This window comes from Globicephala melas, chromosome 2 (genome assembly GCF_963455315.2).
Source record: "Globicephala melas chromosome 2, mGloMel1.2, whole genome shotgun sequence".
NCBI classification, from domain to species: Eukaryota; Metazoa; Chordata; class Mammalia; order Artiodactyla; family Delphinidae; genus Globicephala; species Globicephala melas.
The window spans coordinates 66,469,076-66,490,516 of NC_083315.2; the positions used below are offsets into that span (position 1 = coordinate 66,469,076).

The 21,441-nt window shown below is 37.6% G+C and overlaps 1 protein-coding gene across 2 annotated transcripts in view; it reads right to left on the reverse strand.

The window, feature by feature from the left end:
- The window catches only part of MAP2K5 (mitogen-activated protein kinase kinase 5), a 263,415-nt gene that overhangs the window by 190,293 nt on the left and 51,681 nt on the right, over positions 1-21,441 (reverse strand). For both annotated transcript variants that reach the window (XM_030875161.3, XM_060294075.2), the window contains exon 8: positions 18,088-18,152. In XM_030875161.3, the coding sequence (XP_030731021.1) occupies positions 18,088-18,152 (65 nt within the window). The remainder of the gene's footprint in view (positions 1-18,087; positions 18,153-21,441) is intronic.

A 21,441-nucleotide genomic window follows, 5' to 3' on the forward strand; every position in this document is an offset into this window, starting at 1 on the left:
TAATATACTTATTAATATAGATTTATTTCTACCACCTTATTCATTTATTTTACACCTCTCTCCCTCTACTATATTGGATTATCCCTTTATTCCCTCTGTTTCGAAGTTATACATTCCATTCATTATCTTTCAGTTGTTACCCAAACGTTTTTAAATCATATCTGACTTAACAAAATATAAAGTTAATTGCTATCCCTATTCTTCTCTCAAACAATATAAAAATCTTAGAATGCTATAAGTCCAATCAGCTCTTCTCATCTTGTATTATTTTGTCCAGTCTTTTTGTTTGACTGACTTCATTTTTATTTTATTTTATTTTTTTTGGCAGTACGCGGGCCTCTCACTGTTGTGGCCTCTCCCGTTGCGGAGCACAGGCTCCGGATGCGCAGGCCCAGCGGCCATGGCTCACGGGCCCATCCGCTCTGCGGCATGTGGGATCTTCCCGGACCGGGGCATGAACCCATGCCCCCTGCATCGGCAGGCGGACTCTCAACCACTCCGCCACCAGGGAAGCCCTGACTTCATTTTAAAGCCCCTAATCACTACAACTGTTGTTTTGTAGTCACATTTACCTAAATAGTCACTATTCTTTCTTTCATTTTATTCCTTTCTGGATTCAACTGGATTCAGTTTCTTTCTACCTAAAGCATTTCCCTCAGTTACAAACTAACTCTCCCTCCTTCCCTATCAAACTACCTTTTTCTCTTTCCCTGTCTACACACATATATATTCTTTTATATTAACTTCTGAAGATGTATTTATTTTGCCCTCACTCTTGAATGATAGTTTAATTGAGACAATCATTTCCTTTTCATCTTTTGAGGATACCATTGTCTTTCAGCTTTCATTACTATTGTTTTAAGTCTGCTGTCCTCCATTTGCTGGCCAATAAATGCCACTGAAGGTTCTTGGACAGAAAAGTGATATGATCAAAATCCTAATTCTGGCTGCATATTACCACAATACTACTAGAAATGAGGAGAAACCAGAGAGAGCAAGGGACACTTAGAAAGCTGTTAGTCTACATAAGAGGTGGTGATATGAACCTACGTAGTATTCACAGATATGGAAAAGGGGAAATAGATACAAAAGGTTTTGGCCAGAGATAATCTAGGAAACATGGGGATTAGGAAGCTGAATCTAAAATTTCAAGCTAAGATCATAGGAGAATTATAGTGTTTATTAACAGAAATAGAAGAATCTGACCTAGTTAGCCTTTGACTACATAATCCTGCACTTTTAAGCTCCATGAGGGCAGAGAGCTCACCCACTTCATTCAACAATGTGTATAAAGCATCTAGAACAATACTTAGCACACAGTATATACTCAATTATTTAGGAGTTCATAAATAAATGGGGCAGTCAGGAGAGAGGAGAAAGGAAAAAGGAAACAAGAGGAACTAACAATTCCTGAGAGTCCACAGAATTATTCTAATCTCTGTATGATGTATGTAACATAAGCCACATTTCACAGATAATAATAGAAACAGACTCAGAGATATTAAGGTAATAAGAATTCATGAATGGCAGATACAGATTCAAATCCGGGTCTATTTCACTTCAACGCTTGCGTTCTTTCCAGTATAGACAGGGTATACACAAGGAAACATTTGAAATAAGTTTACTTCAGAATATTGTGAATGTTGAAGGTGAAATTCAGAACAAGAATGCATTAAAATTCCACCTACCATATTCCCTACCCTGTGGTTTCTGTGGCTGAATTTATCCATCGGCAGCAACTACTCTGATGCTTTATATGTCACATGTTGCTGTTATTATTTTTCTTTAAAACTGTTATGTAACGTCACTAGTGTGTGCTTTAACTATACTGTAAACTCTAATTGCCAAACTATATTGCAAATTCTTAATATAGGGTCTGTGTCTTATCCTATTTTATAGTAAGTTTCAAGGTCAAAGTCAAGGTTCATTCTCTTCATTGCTGTGTCCCCAACTTCTACCATGGTATATGACATACTCTCCTCTTAGTTTATGTATTTAATAAATAATGCATGTCTCCAACTGCCAAGCACTATGGGGGGTATTGCAGCTGGAATAGAGAACAAACCAGACAAGGTTCCTGCTTTCCTGAAGCTTACTTTCTGATGGGGGAAGAATGACAATAATCAAATAAATATAAAATATGTCAGGTAGTAGAAGTGCAACAAAAAAGACTAAAGGTAGGGATATAGAGTGATCAAGATTAGGGGCATTTTTTTTAATACTATGAGTGGGAGGAGTTAGGGAATGCCCCTCTCATTAGGTTATATTTGAGCAGTAAAGGAACATACCCTTTAGATAGCTGGAAAAAGAGGACTTCGGGCAGAGGAAATGTTAAATTCAAAGGCTCTAAGGTGCAAGTGTGTGTTTGATATGTGCGTGGAAGTGGAATAAGCAAGAGGGCTAGTTGTGGGAGACAAGGTCAGAAAGGTAATGGAAAGACGGACTGTGTAATACCACTGAGGCCATGGTGAGGACTTTGGCTATCATTTTGAATGATACAAAAAGCCTTAGGGTCAGGGGGAGAGCTTATATTTTAGAAAGATCATCTTGGCTATCGGGTGGAGAGAACTCCTTGTAGGAAAGCAAGGACAGAAACTAGGAAACTAGTTGGGAGGCTACTGCAATAATCCTAGCAAGAGATAACAGAGGCTTAGAATATAGTGGTAAGTCAGAGGTGGTCAGCTTGTTGAAATAGTTTTAAGGAAAAGCCAACAAGATTTGTGGGTCAATACGATGGATGGTCTGAGAGAAAAAGAAGGAAGAAGAATGACTGGAAAGTTTTTGTCATGAGCAACTTGTAGAACAGAGTTTCCATTTACAGATTAGAAAAACTGTAGAAGGAACAGGTTTCAGAGGAAACCAAGAGTTCAGGTTTGGGTAACTGTGAAATGCCTAAAAGACATTCAACTGGTAATTAGATATGAGTCGGAAGTTCAGGACAGAGGACAGGACTGGAGATATACTTTTGGGCTTCATCAGCATATAGATGATATACAAAGCCATGGAACTACAAAATCTCACTTAGGAATTAAATTAAATAGAGACGAGGTCTGAGGACTGAACCCGAACCACTCCAAATCCAGAAGTCAGGAAGATGAGAAGAAACGAGTAAAGGAGACGAGAAGGTACAGAAAGTAAGCCAGCAACAGAACCCAGAGAACAGTGCCCCTGAGGCCCTGAATGTTGGTGTTAACATCTCTCATACTGCCAAGTGCAGTACCTTGCCCCAAAGAACATGTGACTGATTTCAAAAGCAATATCTGGGGACAAATGCAATTAATCTTACAATTTTCTATTTGAAATTTTAAAGATGGGTCTAGTACAATACACACAAGGCTAGAGGTGTCCCTACCTTCATCTAAACCCTAATGAGAAGTTATTAAAAGATAGATCAGTCCAAAAAATAAACTGAATTCCTATAAGAATCTTTAAAAGTGAGTAAGGAAAAGAAAAAATTGAAAACAAAATGTAAAAAAGTCCTACATTCACACAGGACATAAGGGAGAAGCAACCTGTGTTCATATTCTAACATCTGGATCCCCACACAAATTTATGTCATGCATAAGATCAACTGCATCTGTATTTTACAATGTTTACTGAAATTATTTATGCTTAGAATCTCAAATTCTAGGAGAACCTAAAAAATATGAATCGGCCCAGCTGACTCCTGTTCACAAAATAAATAACCTAGAGCTGATCATATATTTTCTGATAAAGCTTGTACAATCTCACATAATTAAAGTAGGCATCTAATTTCTACCGTGCTATTCTGCATATTAACTTCTGAATACATTCTAATCAAATTATTTTCAATTATGAGGAGAAAGAATTTATAATAGGGACTATCTATGCTTCTCTAGTGATTGTGATAATTTAAGAATGGGGGGATGACCTATGACCCCACTGTAAATATTTCACACTTCAGTGTAACTGATAATATGATATGCGATAAATGTCAATTTGTTAGTAAAATGGTCACCAAAATGAGAAGGGAAATACGACCCCCCACACACACTTTTTTGCCTCTTGGAGCAAGGATCTCAAGAGTAATTGCGTGTATGATGACTTTTAATCATGATGGCAAAGCAAAAACACTGAAATAACAGCATTGCCATTGCCCTGTGAAGGGGGCAGGGCAATTCTTTCATACACCATGTGGAATAAATGCCACTGACTTAAGTTCCACTTCTCACATAGCATACTTCATAAAAGGTTAGTGAAAAGAGGGACACAATTACTCTGTGAATTATTTATAGAGCACTATCAAATGTTGGAATTTCTCCAAATGGACAGGAAACCTAACAAAACAATCCAGCCACTAAAATGGAGAAAGCAATAGTTAAGATTTGGCTTAAGAAATACATATACACACAATTAAAACAAAAATCTTTTGTTATTTTGAGAGATGTTTTTAAAACCCTGGATGTTGTCTTTTAATGCAATGACGTGCTTTCAGTAACCAAATGTAAACTAGCTATGGTTTTGAGAATGAAAATTTTGTTTTATTGCTTGATCTTTTTAGAGATCTGTTCTCTTGGTAGGTTTCTTTGGGGGAGGATTTTACCAATATGTCACATACTAAAATAGCCATCCACAGAAAAAAAATTCAAATAGTTTGAGGGAAATCAACACTGACAGTTGTTGCCTTCCATAATAGATAAACACATTAGCCAGGCTCTAGCTGTTAAAATAGGAAATCCAAAGTAAACAGCAGTTATAAACAGCTTTTATATAAACTGTACTAGTTCAAATAGCAGTCTGTGCCAACCTTCCTTCTGTCTAAAAATCCATTACAGATGCTGACTACTGACTGTAAGATAATTTATGGTTAAGCAACAGGGCTCCCTAGACTGTTTAGTATCAAATCAAACATGTCATTAGGTCACAGATATTAACAACTCTTTCAAGATGCTGATCATACACAGGGCTCACAAATCAACCTGATGTATAATATGGGGAACCTGGCAGGGGTAGAAAGAGTTTTCTAATCAGAGAAAAGCTACCATAACTCTGTATCTTATGATTTCTTCTTCTTTCTATTTACTCTGGTTATACGCTCCTTCTTACTCCCACACCTGCCTCAAAGTTAACATGGTCATCACTGCCTCCATATTTCTTCTGTAAGTTGATATGGCCTGATTCAAGCCTTTAACATCAACTAGAGTAATGTCTTTTAATATATGGCCTAAGTATCTTTGAGATCAAGGAAGCTACAGTCATAGTGATCTCTTGATCAAAGCTTCTGAAAGAATGTAATGGGCAAAATGGAGAGGCAAGAGAAAGCCTAACGATGAAAATGAAAAACATGAGGCAATACATGTGGGGGAAAAAACAGGAGTATCGTGAGGATTAACTAGCTAGGAAACTTCTCTCCTGAAATGGCTTGATTACAGTATCATCTCTGCTCACAGTTTCTTGGTGGAAAGCTAACAATAAATCACTTTCCAAAATCAGATACAAAAATGACTATTTCAGAAAACCCCCTTCTACTAGTAGTTAACATTTGATTATACTTTGTGGTTTATAAAAACTTTTTATATAAGGAAGCTACTTAATTTGCACAAAAATTTTTAAGGTAGATATTCTTATTATCCCCACTTTATAGATAAGGAAACCAAGGCTTGGTGACGTTAACAACTGCTTCAAGATTCTTATCTCCTAAGCTCTGGAGTGGGATGTGGATTCAAGTCCTCTGAAGCCAAATCCAATGCATGTCCCAACAACCCTGTGTTATCATAAACTGACTGTTTCTAGATCCTCTAATTCCAGTTGTCTGCAAGGTTCTCTGGATATAGTCAGTTTTGGTTTTTAAAAAGCAATAGGGAAAATCGATTGAATGACTCACTTTTCAGAGTTGCATTAACTTTTTCAGGCCACTGGGGTACAATTTACTAAATTACCTCTCCTAGAACACTAAATAGTACCCTAGTGGGTCAAAGAGTAAATGCACCTCTGAAAAGTGAGCCATTTATCCCCTTCTTCCCTGTAGTACCAGATGTAATATGTCCCCTATGACAGAAATATTAACCCATTTCCATTAAAAACTCAAGAAATTGTCCAACACTAGAGAAAATGAGTATGGGGAAGTGTCCCTGGGAGAGGAAAACAAAACAAAACTCTCTTCTATAATCCTGCCCACAATACTGGTGAAAAGTCATCATGTACTTATAGGAAAATATTGGGTTTTCATTCACTGGAAAATGATTTTAATCAAGACCTTAAAACAGGATAAAAAAATATAAATTCAAAAGCTGATGGTTTTCAGCAGGGAGATGCACAGAACATCATGATGGCTGTACTGCAGTATTTAAAAAATAAAGCCCCAGCATTTCATCTTGCTTATGTAATAAGATACATATCACAAACAGCTGTTCTTTCACACATCTCGCTATACTAGAGGTTATCCCTTTGATGGAAAAAAATTCTCTTGGCTAGCAAGTAAGCACATTATTACTTTTAACCTCTATAAAGGGCAAAAGCCTCTGAATACATATCTGAGTTGCCACAGGAATAGCTATTGAGTGATTTAACAGTTGCCAGATACCTTAATAAAGCCAAACTTTAAGTTTTCAGCACTGTTAGTCCCTAACTCTTCTGGAAGATGGTTATGCAATGAAAATAAGACAACTTTAATTTAAGAATCATCCAGCTTCTAATTAAACTGCCATAGGCAGCTGGTTGGATAAGTTTTAATCAGTTTCAATCACCTATTGATTGGTATACTGAAGCCTAAAAAATTAAAAGTAAAAGATGATTGGGGAATTGTCCCATCTCTGAACAACAGTAGAGGCCTCTGTAAATAACTCCTCTTTTAACCATCAGCTAAATGAACACTTCAATACTGCAGTACAAAGTCTTCTGCAAAATTACTTTAACTAACAAGCAGAAATTTATCAGCTTCAGCCAAAATCAATGCTGAAATCAATTTGAACACTGTTGTGTCTAAAGGGGCTCATTGGCAATTTAGGGAAATTACACCATGTAAATGCCTGTGCTTTAATTGAACAGTTTCATCAACTAGGCTGTGATTGCTGTCCATTCATTTATTTACTTTCACTGCAGATACCATTCTGCAAAGGAATGGCTTTTGTCAGGCAGGAGAGAGGCACTTTATCTTCATTTTGTGCACTTTTGTGCATAACAGACTTCATGAAACTGGCGTATCATGACTAGGGTCAAAACAAACCAGGAGCAACTTTTTCCTTTAACATAAAAACTGAACAACACTCAAACTACCATCATACCTTCCACCATCCAGGGACAGTCATCTTCAAACTCAGTAATACGGAAAAATCTGTGCCTCTATGTTTTGGACAACAGAGGAAAGTATTTGGATTCTAAACTCAATTCCACCATGGTATTCTTTTTGAGATATCTGTAGTGACTTCCAAAAACATATAAACTGTATTAGAACATTCTCTCCAAAAATTAAGCAACATTTTGTTTTACAACGTCCTTTGAGATTAGTCAAGAGGAGGTGCTATTCTCCAATCCATTCAGGAGAGTAAGGCTTAAAGAAGTCATATATTTTCAAAGTAAGATTAATGGGAGGAGAAAGGGAGAGGGGTCTGTGTGGGAGGAAAAAAACAGACTTGTTTACAAAGACCAGCAGCTGAAAACATCTACAAGATTCCAATGATGATTTAAATACACAGACAAAAGCACTCACAAAATCACGGGCAATGAAAAAACCCAAAGGTGTAATTTCTGGAGAATCATATGCTGAAGTGACTGAAGTCTGGAGATAGGCATTAATGTTTTTAACACTGAATTAATCAGTTAATTCAAAGATTACAAATTCCAGGGAAGGAGAGAAGAAAGAAGACAGCTGTTTGTTCATATGGGTCATTTGTAAGGTACATGTGCCTGATGCAAAAAATAAAAATACAAAATGCAACTGTAGTATATTTGCTAGAAAATGCCATCAGAAATTCTTAGGCTTGCACATAGTTTGCTTACCTTAGCTCCTTAGAATCAAAATGTAATTATTTACTAGTAAGGGCACTGGGAAAGGACCAAGAAATACGAAAGCATGAGTTTCAGTGGTGGTTCTATCCCTTGTCTTGCTTTGACTCCTTAGGGAAATCCCTTAATTTTGGTGTGTCAGTTTCATCATAGGTCAAATGAGGATGGTGATACCTACTCTACCCAGCTATATTCCAACGCTGCTGGGGATAACCCTTGGCATGCTATGGTGGCCCAGGTTGGAAACACAAACGCAGCCATACGATTCTGAGCAACCCCTGCATCCTGGGTGTATGAAGGAAGGGTCTTAAAACATTTTGCTAGGCTTCCAGGGAAGCAGGGAAACTTCTCATTTACCTCTTCAGTCAGTAACCCCACTATACTCTGCAACACTCACCAAGAATTACCTTTAAAAAAAAGTTAAAAGGAAGAAGAAACAAATGGTGTCCAGAAACTTAACTGAGTACACGTGTGTGTGGTAAAAAATCACTCTGTAAGTTTACCCAATATACCATTTTCTCTACCACTATAAAGTTTCATTGGCTATATTTTGTGTTGCTGAGACAATGTAAAAATATATTTTATTCATAGTTTTTAGATAACTTTTCAGAAAACTTAATTACGGTTTAATCAGAGCTTTATGTTTACTGACTAAGTGTATTGTTACATTTTGCTGTTATAGTTAGCAGTCGTAACAGAATCAGTATGTTTGAGAACGTTATACAATACATATTTTCCAAATACACTAAGCTTGTTAAAATGCTATATTGATTGTGCCCTAAAGCAAGTTCTAATTTTGTCTGAACATTTTTCATTTCATTATTTGAATTCACAAAACAAAAACCACGAACTCTGCTTTGAGCAATAATACTGTACATTCCTTTTCTTTCTTTCTCTTATAATACTGACCAGGTAAAGTATGGAAATTTTAGGGTCAAGAGGATAACATAATACAAAGTCACACTTAAAAATCAAAGTAATGTTTAAAAAAACTTGATGCCTAATACCCACAGCCCAAGTCGCTATTGCTATTTCCCCCTCTAATTTAGTAACCTGCTCCTCCAATTCAGTTTTGTTTCACAAATCAGAACCTAAACTTATTTCACTCCAGTAAGGCAGCAATTTAACAGGAACATGGTCTCTTATATCAAGGTAACCAACGACAGAGCAATGAAAAAAAATTGTGGCAGAAAGTTATACACAGTAAATGCCTTTTGGACTTTCCAGTGAATTATTTTCCCAAAAAAGCAATTTAAGTAAATACCCTAGATGCTATGGTATACAAATATTTGCTTGTGCTATATGCCAACCAAGAGTCTATAATTTTCTAACACATCAGATACTGTAAAATAGCTAAAAAAAAAATGTGTCTTATAAATCAAGAAATGCACCACCTCCACTAGCACAACCATACAATTAATCTAGGGATTCAATTATTAAATTCAAAGCTTTTGATAAGTAAAGACCCAAAGGATAGACCAAATAACAAGTTATGTTGCAATAATTCTGTCAGTCAAGTAATGGTTGCTTTAACATCTACTAAAAAGCATCTAAAATTAACAACTAGAGGTGGTGCATCACTGACTTTCAGGATTATATATTAATTTATATCTCACATCCAAAAATAATTTGGGTTAAAAATTAGGAAACTTAAGAGTGTGAATGGCAAACAGGAAAACCCTGGCTTGAGAAGTAGGCCCAAGTACTGACCCTAGGTGTCAGAACAAATTAAAGGTGTACAACTCGATGTTTTGATACTGAGTTCTAGTCTTTTTTTTTAATTATTTTATTTTTATTTATTTATTTTTGGTTGCATTGGGTCTTTGTTGCTGTGCGCAGGATTTCTCTAGTTACGGCGAGCGGGGGGCTACTCTTCACTGCAATGCGCGGGCTTCTCACTGCGGTGGCCTCTCCTGTTGAGAAGCATGGGCTCTAGGTGAGCAGGCTTCAGTAGTTGTGGCACACTGGCTCAGTAGTTGTGGCTCGCAGGCTCTAGAGCAAAGGCTCAGTAGTTGTGGCACACAGGCTTTGCTGCTCTGTGGTATGTGGGATCCTCCTGGACCAGGGATCAAACCCGTGTCGCCTGCACTGGCAGGCAGATTCTTTCCTTTTTTTTTTAAATAAAGTTATTTATTTAATTTATTTATTTTTTGGCTGTGTTGGGTCTTCATCGCCGCACACGGGTTTTCTGTAGTTGTGGCGAGCAGGGGCTACTCTTTGTTGCAGTGCATGGGCTTCTCATTGTGGTGGCTTCTCTCATTGTGAAGCATGGGCTCTAGGCGCACGGGCTTCAGTAGCTGCGGCATGCAGGCTCAGTAGTTGTGGCTCACGGGCTCTAGAGCACAGGCTCAGTAGTTGTGGTGCACGGGCTTAGTTGCTCTGCAGCATGTGGGATCTTCCCAGACCAGGGATCGAACCGGTGTTCCCTGCATTAGCAGGCAGATTCTTATCCACTGTGCCACTAGGAAAGCCCCCACAGGCGGATTCTTAACCATTGCACCACCAGGGAAGTCTCCTGAGTTCTAGTCTTGATTTGACCGTGGGCATGCCACTTAACCCTTCCAAGCTTTTTTTTTTTTTTTTTTTTAATTTTGGCCGTGCTGCGCATCTTGCGGGATCTTAGTTCCCTGTCCAGGGACTGAACCCGGGGCAACGAAGACCCAATGCAGCCAAAAATAGATTTAAAAACAAAGACAAGCAATTTGAGGTGGGCCTTCAGAAGAACACAAAGCAAACCTGTTCCTCTGTCTACACAAATGCCCTTCAGACTTTTTTATGTCAACTGTCATGGGACCCCTTAATTTTCTCTTTTTCAGATAAAAGTCAGCCAATTCCTCTGACCACTTCTCAACTCAAACAACAGTTCCTCCATGAGGCCCTTCCTGTTACCTCCTGAGGAAGTAGCTAAAAGTCGTCACTCCTCCCTTGGCCCCCCAGAGGCTGTGTGCCACACAGACAGACACACAGCCTGGACTGTGAGGCCCCGTACTTACCTGTGGACAGAGCTTCTCCCTCTACCTGGACACAGCTCCAGTGAGAGCCTGGCTGTCCCCAACAGCTGACACAAGTGCCCTCCACACAGCACATGCTCAGAACATGCCCCACTAATGAATGAAGGAGATTAGACAGGCAAATTTCCCAGACCCCGTGTTATTCTCTCCATGCTCCTCTGAGTGGTCTCTGAACTGTCCACATCTCTCTGTAAACCCAGTACCCAGAACTAGAGACAAAAATCCAAAAGTGGCACCCTGCAAGATGAAGTCAATCCCAAATGAGATACCCTCCTAATGCAGGCAAGAGAACAGATTTTAGTGTAAACTAGATCTCTTCCACCCTATAAAAATAGAAGTGTGCTAATGCTTATCTGTTCACAAAGACTTCTGCTGGGGACTTAAATTTCTTTATAAAGAAAGCACTTTTATTAAAATAAAATATTAGAAAGAAGTCTTGCTGCTTCAAAACTATTTTTCCCTAAAAGGAGATAGGGTTGAAATACTTAGATTCAGCAAATTCTTACTTGAAATATTACCATAATGTATTGATTTTTACCAGACTCAATTGACTGAAAAGTTGTTTGTGTAGCAATATTGGCCAAACCAATATACTAGAACGATTTTGTTACCCACAGTAATCAAGTGCATTTCTGAAGTATAATTATACTGTCATAAAAATAAAGCCAAGATACCCTTTTCCAAGCAATAAAACAATAGGGGCTATAAAACAGGAAGAAGAAAAGGCTAAATAAATGAGATTTTTTAAAATGAAATTTAGTGTCTTTCAAAAACACCGCTGCCACCTCTTCCTTCCCTTAAGCGAAGGTTAGCAGAAAATGATCAATACTTCAATCTCAATAAACTATTTCAATAATAGTTAATTCGGGTGGAAACAGAGCCTGAAAATCTCTGCTCAGCGACCTGTGACATTCTGTCATGTTGGCTGGATGCCAATAATCCATCACTGCCATAATGGATACGAGCATGTGTGAAGCTATGGGAACATGGAGATGGGGCAGCAAAGGTGGGAAAGGTGTAGAGAATCAGGAGCTCAGGTTCATTCTTCAGATTCTAATCAATACAATACACATTACTGTATGAAACAAACCTATAACGGTGAATGCTGAGACAGGGAGAGAGGGAAGCATACATAATTAATTTTATTTGACAAATACTCATTGATTTTCTGAAAATATTAATATCTTTGCTTGTCACATGATACTATAATACAATCCAGCTATATACAAGTTATTTAATTTTACATTAAGATGATGTCTTGTTTGCTTGTTTAAAATATGATCTTGGCTGCAAGGAAAAGGTGCTTCATTTGATTGGAAATTTAAAGTTAAAATAAATCAAACAATCACCCTAGCTCTTGGGTCAATATCAAAACCATTTAAAAACTACTCTTAATTTACAAGATGCACTTCAGGGAAAAAACATAAAGGAGTGGAGTCACTGATACAGTTGTCAGAGAAGCTGGGGTTAGGCCTGTTTTGGTTTGGCACCTTCAGGTTGTTTGGTGAAAAGGGAAGTGAGAGTTTTTCTGGGTATTATGTGGTTCCCAATATTTTCATCAGGGAACCTCTTTGTTATGCTTTCCCCTCAGGGATCCTATGTTTTAAAATATTTTGTTTACTAAACAGCATTTAATTAGACAACAATTCATGTATTTTCTCATTTTCTAATTTTCATGAAATAAATCATGTTAAGTGTAATAAGCTGATATAATTCCAGCCCCGAAACAAAAATGTAATGTTTTAGTTGGTCTGTACAACCATATCATGAGGGCAGAATACAATTTAATAGCTCCTGTGATCTCAATTACCATCTCCAAGGACCATCTTCACCCTGTCGCCCAACAAATATTTCATAAAATTGGTAAGACAACAGAAATGAAGAGAAACCAACACCTTTGAGAATTATTATCCCCTCCCTCTTCTCTTGTCTCTAGATATGGTCAAATTAATTCTTAAATAATGGTATATATCCAATCTTCAAAATGCCATGTAGTCAGCATATATGCTGCTGATTAAACCACTGAGAAAATTCTACCACAAACCCAGGTTAGACCCTTAACTGTACTGTAGGAAGCAGCTGGATTTAGAAAGTCCACTAATATTTTCCAACACCTAGAGATTAGAATACATGGCCAGAAAGCTGACAACTTGAGTCTTAGCCTGAATAATTTGCATTAAGGAAAAAGATAACATAACAGATGATCCTTAAGTGCTTGCTGGCTAACTGACTTAGCACGACCTAAATCCTAAGAGTTAGATACTACTTCATTTCTGGACCCAAAGCTTATGTGACTCCATCAAACAATGCACTGAAGGAGCAAAGGACCTGAGTGACCGGCCTTCATTATCACAAAATGTTTCCAAAGTAACTGGGCCTATTAATTACTTTCATTTCTACATGACATACTATCCAAGAAAAACAGACAGTAACTAGAATGTTAATGGATACCAAATACTCAGTTTTAACATCTGAAAGAAAATTAATCATTCAAACATATGCCCTTAGTTGAGAAATCCCTACTCTTCTCGGTGAATGTTCGAAAACAATTACACAGTCTCAAAAATTATGCAGCCTCTAAAACTAGCCAGGTATGGGGAGGATCCAATTAAAGAGCTCTACTAAAACCTGCTTGGAAAAAACCTCCACTTGCCTCATTCTCATTCCAGCCAACACATATAAAGCATCTATTCTATCCTTAGGACAGTGCTGGGTACACTAGAAAATACAAGGAAACACAATGGACTCTGCTTGACCTTGAGAAACAACACTGCCTTGGGGATAAACAGAGTGAAAGGACGAGATGCTGTGTAGAGTGCTGGCTTTGCCACATGAATGTGAGCTCTAGCTTTTTCCAGTGGAAAAATGTGCTTACCATTATACCAGCTGTCCTACAGCAATTTGAAATTAACTATGATAAAAGAGAATATATCTTGAAACTCTGAAAAGAATCATTCTATTTAAGTTAATATATAAGATATAATAATAAATCATATTCATGAGGCAACTAGAGAATAAAAGGAAACAAAGAAGTGTATGATGTATCATAACATAATGTAGAACTTCTCAAAGTTAATTCAACACAACTCTAATTCTGTGAGATATTCCTCAAAAAAAGAATCCCATGGCCAAGTAAGCACAGGAAGCCCAGGGATTAACGATTTGTCTATCACTGGTACTATCACGAACTGTAGCTAACGTTTAGTAAGTGTCAGTTACAGTGCTAAGTCTTTTCTATGAAACATCTGATTTAACTTCACAGTAACTTTATAAGATAGGTATTATAGGTATTATTATCTCCATTTCACACATGGGGAAACTGAGGTAGAAGACGTTACGTAACTTTCCCAAGGTCACACAAGCTAGTTAGTGGCAGGTGCAGGGTTCAAACCCAGAGCCTCCACATTTAACCGCAACACATACTGTTCTCTACTTCCCCGAAGTTTTCGAAATTTATTGTGAATCTACCAGAAGGGAATAGAACATATGTGTTTCCTGATTTATTTTTGTGGAGAAACTTGTAGCACTCTGGGAAATGGAGCAATAATTAAAGTGTGTTCATTTCCTTTTCTTAAATTATTCTTCTTCCTAGGCTTGGGCTATACTTCAGTCTAGGGTATTTCCTTTATGATCTATTTCATCCAAACTAGTAATCCAACAGATACCACAATTTAAAATTACCTGCCTAGATCAATATCATAATAGTAGCGCAGCAGGGGACTACACACAGAATCCACGTTTGGTTTAAATATCTGGGCCCAGAAATTCATATTGTATAACTGAGGAGAACATCTAGACTTAAAGGATGAAAATGTGATCAACTATTAAATACTATATATTGCAGTTACACAATATCATATCCCTTGAAACTCACAACACCCCATCAAGTGGAGCAAAAAAGACTGAAATATTAAACTTTTGCTTTACATTTATTATTCTTTATAAGAAAAAAATTAAATAGGCCCATTAGGCAGTTTTGCTACCAATGAGTGGATTTTCCAATATTTTCTTCATCTAGTTTATGTAGCATAAACTGTAATGTAATCATTTTTGTTTGAAAAATCACAGTTTTTATAGTCAACACCATTAAGGTAAACTTAATATAGGAGAAAGTCAATCATAACACACCAAACACTTAGTTTTATAGAGACTTCAGTAAAGTGGCTTTTCATTTCCTGATGATTATACAATTTCTTTGTGCTGCACTAAAAGCCACGGATATAAGAACAACACAAATTGAAACCCAGACAGAAATGAAGACCAATGATCAATGATAAGTGGTTATTCAATGTGATATCTTCATGTCTCTCCCCTTAAGAATCACCTAGGCAATAAGTGAAATGTCTTCTTTTTTATAAGAAATCTATTACATAAAATAAAGTACTAAAATGATCATGATACTGCCACTAACCCTCTGTAAACAACCACTGTCAAAAACATACTAAGGGCTTCCCTGGTGGCACAGTGGTTGAGAGTCCGCCTGCCGATGCAGGGGACACGGGTTCGTGACCCGGTCCGGGAGGATCCCACATGCCGCGCAGTGGCTGGGCCCGTGAGCCATGGCCGCTGAGCCTGCGCATCCGGAGCCTGTGCTCCACAGCGGGAGAGGCCACAACAGTGAGAGGCCCGCGTACCGCAAAAAAAAAAAAAAAAAAAAACCATACTAAATCTTACAATACATACTGAGCATTAGCAATGGTAGCTAACTAAATGAACCCAGGATAAGTCGCTAATGTCACCGCAACATCCTAGCAAACTGAAGAACTCATGCTTAAGGACGTCCCCTTGGATACCGTGGCCCTAATAAAAAGAAAATGTCTAGCCATGCTTCTTAGCTAAAAACAACATAACCCAGGCGAATGGGGAGTTATTGTTGAATGGGTACAGGGTTTCAGATCTGCAAACCAAAAAGAGTCCTGCAGATGGACGGTGGTGATGGTTACACAACAGTATGAATGTACTTAATGCCACTGAACTGTAGACTTAAAAATGGTTGCGATTGTAATTTTTATGTTATATGTTTCTACCACAATCAAGAATACCAGTTAAAGAAAAACAACACTAACATAATTTTATGTTGTAATTTTTCCTTGCTGGATGGGCATATTATTTCCACTTCCCTGTATCCCCTCTTCCCTTTTTTTATGAACCTGTTTTAAGATAAAAGATTAAAATTTTAATATCTAGGATATTATTTCTAATAAAAATTACCTGATGGAGTTTGGTGGTCTTACGCTTTCTCCCTTCTAGAATAATAAATAATTATTAGAATAATATCTAGAATAATATCCTACCCTTCTAGGATAGTAAATTCACAATAGGTCTTCAATTAAAAAATAAAAACATGCTTGAGAATCAAACATTTGGTGAAAGAACAAAAATAAGTAGGTTAGGAGTCTAAAGAAATGTTTTTGGACTCTATTCGACCAATAAAAGGAGTCAAAAGAGTTGCTAGACATCTTTTCTGTTTTATTACACCTGAACACCAGCATAAAAGCATTAAGAAAAAGAAAGGTTGAGATTTTGAAAACTGCTCCCTCCAGGGAACTCAAGAGAAGTAAATTGGAGTGTACATGTTCCTTCTTATTTCTAAAGGTACCTGAACTCAAGAACCTTCAGGACAGGGTAAAAAGTCAAGTCAGATAAGAGTGAGGAAGAGAAGACTAGGACGAAGAGATGCTATTTATGCAGTACTGGGGGACTGCATGGGAAGGAATGCTAGTATGATTCACGGAAGGACAACAAACTTTTTAGACACATGAGGCATCACACATTTTAAGGGCAAGACCCAAGGATTGTGAAAGAAATGTGTTATTATTTAATTCTCTGAATTATCATAGTGGAAGCACTTAACTTTCAGACCAACTATTCACCATAGTCAGTTATCTATAGGAAAAAACAATCCAAATATGTAAGCATACGTTCTTAAAGGACTATGTTAAAGGACTTTAGGAGAAAGGACTCACATCCTGGCTCTATCTACAGAGAGGACAGAAGCCCTGGGTGGGGGACTGGATCAGATAACTTTGAAGGAGCTTCTAACCCTGAGAAATCTGATTCTATGCCAACACTGTATCTGTGTGGAGGATGTTCTGGAATTTTAGGATGTGATCTTTCGCATTCGTGGGCAACAGGGCGATTTTGCAACAGGGCAATTTTTATCTGTCTTCACGTCATTAGTAAGAACTTAAAATTCTAAGAAAATCAGTAACCAGTTAAACATAAATTAAATAATTTACAACTTTGAAAATATATATTAATATCAATAGTAAAACATCTAAGGTAAAAACACAATCATAATGTGATGCAGGGTTAGTGTATATATGGAAAACAGCTCTCTGGAGGAAAGCTTTATTACTCCCTCAGGGCTTTCTTACAGAGTATGGATTTTTTAATTCCTAGTGGAATATTTTTCATACACCATTGCAGACTATTAAGTACCAGACATTACATTATGTAGTTTAAACTTTGCACTACTGCACGAGAAAGACTTCCCTGTTGAGAGAACTATTTTTTACGGTTAACATTTTTTAATATGAAAATGAACACTTCTTTAGGGTAAGATCACTGCAATTGGAATTTGGGAGAATTTTATAACTTAACATATTCATTAATGTGTAGAAATTCTCTCAGGGAGTAGGGTGAGGAGAGAAGGAAACACAACAGGAAGAAGGCTTTTTAATAACTGAGTGTTGACACAGGGCAAAGCAATGGTATTTATAAGGTTTGTCTTCCACTGAGCATAGCTGTACGTACACAGGCAGGGGACTAGCATAGGGTGCTAGCAAGTTAAAAAAAAAAAAAATAACGGTGTTAAAGAGCGAAGGAAAAAAATACATTAAACTTCAGGCCGGTTAAAGGTACACTTGCTAATGGTGGACTATTAAATGCTCACCCAGGAGAGATGCAGACTCAGAAATATTAAAAAGGCAATATAAATGCACTTTTCCAAGCAATTCCTGAGAAAATAGATTCCTTGCAGAATTTTGGAGTCAAATGTGGAAATAAAATCTAAGCACTGGTGGTCATTTAAAAATCTTTGCCATGGAGAACTTGGATACCCACATTTGGCAAAAGTGGATAGAAAGTTTAAACAAAATTGACTACTCACTTGTAGACTGTGCCTCCGTTGCCATGACCAAGACTGTCTCGATACCGTATGTCTTGTTCATTCATCTCCACAAGAAAGAAAGAAAAACAAAAAGGGTGTCATGCTGTGGATGGAAATGTCAAGGAAAAGCAACTCTGGGCCATAAACAACAAGCAGTCTGGGTCATTTCAAGTTCAGCTGCAAGAACGAGAAGATCAATACAACATTTGCTGTCCAATTTATAAAAGACGATACCAAGGGACAAAGTGATGGAAAGTTTAATGACAATTTGTTTGCCTGGGTCATTTCATTAAAGTTTGATAAAAGGTGTCAAAATGGAATGATATAACATAGCTCAAAAGGGTCAGGTCAGAGATACTGATAAGAACACAGTCTCCAGCACTACATAACCACTGCCAAACAGCACTGCACATAACCAAAGTCAAACTTGGCAAGAAAACACACACACACACACACACACACACACACACACACACACACACACACACACACTTCTAGTAATCCAATGCACAATTCGTAAATAAATCAGCCCCTGAAAACTCAAGTGACCCTCTAATTAACATTAAACAAACTAACTGAATAATGTTAACGATTTTCCTAGAGTAGATATAGCCTTTTTTTTTACTTTTTTTTTTTTTTTTTTTTTGCGGTACGCGGGCCTCTCACTGTTGCGGCCTCTCCCATTGTGGAGCACAGGCTCCAGACGCACAGGCTCAGCAGCCATGGCTTACAGGCCCAGCCGCTCCGCGGCATGTGGGATCTTCCCGGACCGGGGCACGAACCCGTGTCCCCTGCATCGGCAGGCAGACTCTCAACCACTGCACCACCAGGGAAGCCCAATATAGCCTTTTTTTGAAAATGATAAATTAGTACACAGCAATAGCTGGGTAGAAATCTTATGCTCATGGAAAAGTGCTAAATCAATGCACTTTAAAATGCACATATAGTCAAATATTATAATGCATAAAAGGAAAATAGATAGGCATGTGATTCATATAAAGTCATTTTTGTAATTTATTATATAAAACAGTATGTGCATTTTCCCAGGTTCTGTAAAACTATTATACCACAAATACTACTCTCATTTGAATCGTGAATAGAAGTGAACTATTTTAGTACCCCAAAAATAATGTTTTAGAGTTTGAAAGAACTCCCTAAATAATTATTTATCAAATGACTTTAAGACTAGTCAGATTCTATTTGAGGCATTCAGTAATTTTCTACACACTGGTCCAGTTGCTCAAAAATTAACTGCCAACTTTATTCACTAAATGGATTCAATAAAGGTGTTATTTTCCATATAGCTAAAGCTCGGGAAAAGCCATAGTAAGCCCTGAAAAAAATCAATTTCCAGGGAATTGCACTGCCTTGCATGGGCAGGAAATGGATGGAGTTTTTAATTCAATATCACCTGGAAAAAAATAGTTTGCTTTCAGACCATTATAGTAAAGCTTTAAATATTTTGCTCTACTCTGAACTTCCACCAATGGAATAAAGCAAGGTTCCATTTATCAAGGGAAATATTTTCGTCTATACATTTCTGAAGCTGAAGCTTCAGAGAGCTGTGATAATTAGGAACATAGTGCAGATAACAGAAACAGCTTCCTTTCCAAGCCATTCTGCCAAACCCTAAAAGAATATTGACAGATTAATGTATAAAGGCCAATTCAGCACCCCATTTAATTGTAGTAAACCCTGACTGACTTAATTTGCAATTAGCTAGTTACTATATTTAGGGTCAGAGGCAAAATGACAGACAAGTCAGAAAAATTGGCAACAATTTTCCTATTTGAGGGAAATTCTGTGGCATGAAGAAAGAAAATCTCATTATTCTGGACCAAAAAACAAATTTTAAAACAGCATGAAGAAAAGTAGCACATCAAGTTGAGATACTAAATAAACTAGCAGAGTTGCTACTGGGTTTGATTTGATCAAAGGGTGTAAGAGATACATATGCAAATAGCAGTATCTATTGGCAGGTACAAACAGGCTAATTCCTTGAAAACATTCCTCAAGGTAGTCCAAACATGACTCTAACAACCTAATTTGTACTATTAACTTGCTTAACAAGCTGCACCCTCATCACAGCCTGAAGTAAATTTCTACGAGAAATTTTACTCACTCAACGTCTACAAATTCTGAATTGGTGGCACTGAAATTTAAGGGTAAGCAGGATGTAGCCATAGGATCCAGGCTCTGGAGAGGTCACAACCTGTGATTACATTCCCTCCACCTCCACCACTCCAGGTAAAAGGACCAGTAGTTTCCTCTTAGAAAAATATAAACATAAGACTCATTGATATTATACATTCCAGTGATATACTGTGAGAGACCTAGGACTTCGGAGGGGGCTTGATTTTGTGGTATTTTGTTGGAGGCAGTAAATGCAAAGGGGCAGGTCTCTGAGCAGCTTCCACCACTATAATCCCAACACCATAGTCTTTTTAAACTTTAATACCCACTAGGTTGAAAAGAGAAGTGGAGCAGCCACCCATCCAGCACTCCAACCTAACCAGGAGTGGTAGATGTAAAAAAAAAAAAAGAGGCAGGGGATAAGCTGAATGCTCCAGAGAGATGGGGGATGATGTTGTGGGCGTTGTATGGGGCGTGGGGGTGTGTGTGTGTGTGCACGCACATGCATGCGCACGCTAACACAATGTTTAGGCAAATTCAAGGATGGAAATTTGGAATCCCTCAGATAATGAGAAAGACTTTAAGAGTCTCATAAAGATAAAAATGGTTTTAAAAAATAAGTTCTAGAACCACATCACTCAAAAAGACAGTATCCATAAAAAATTGTTTCGACACTGTTTTAAAGTTTTATATAGACGTTTGCCTGGCCTATAAATTGATTGATAGATTATTCTATTTAAAAATATCAGGGGCTTCCCTGGTGCCGCAGTGGTTGAGAGTCCGCCTGCCAATGCAGGGGACACGGGTTCGTGCCCCGGTCCGGGAAGATCCCACATGCCATGGAGCGGCTGGGCCCGTGAGCCATGGCCACTGAGCCTGCACGTCCGGAGCCTATGCTCCGCAACGGGAGAGGCCACAACAGTGAGAGGCCCGCGTACCGCAAAAAAAAAAAAAAATATATATATATATATATATGTATCTCAGAATCTTTTTTTCTTTTTGCTTATTTGAATCTTCCAATTTTTATAGAGTATTCAAATATTATTCATGTTAAAAAAGTTTTAAAAACTATTAGAGTCAAGCTTATAAACTGATCACAAACAAATTTTGAGAATTTTGCATATCTAATCAAAATGGATTACTTTAATTGATCTTAAATATAAAAAAATCATTAAAGGGATCAACAAGTAGCTAATAACATTTCTGCCTTTTTAGTTTAGA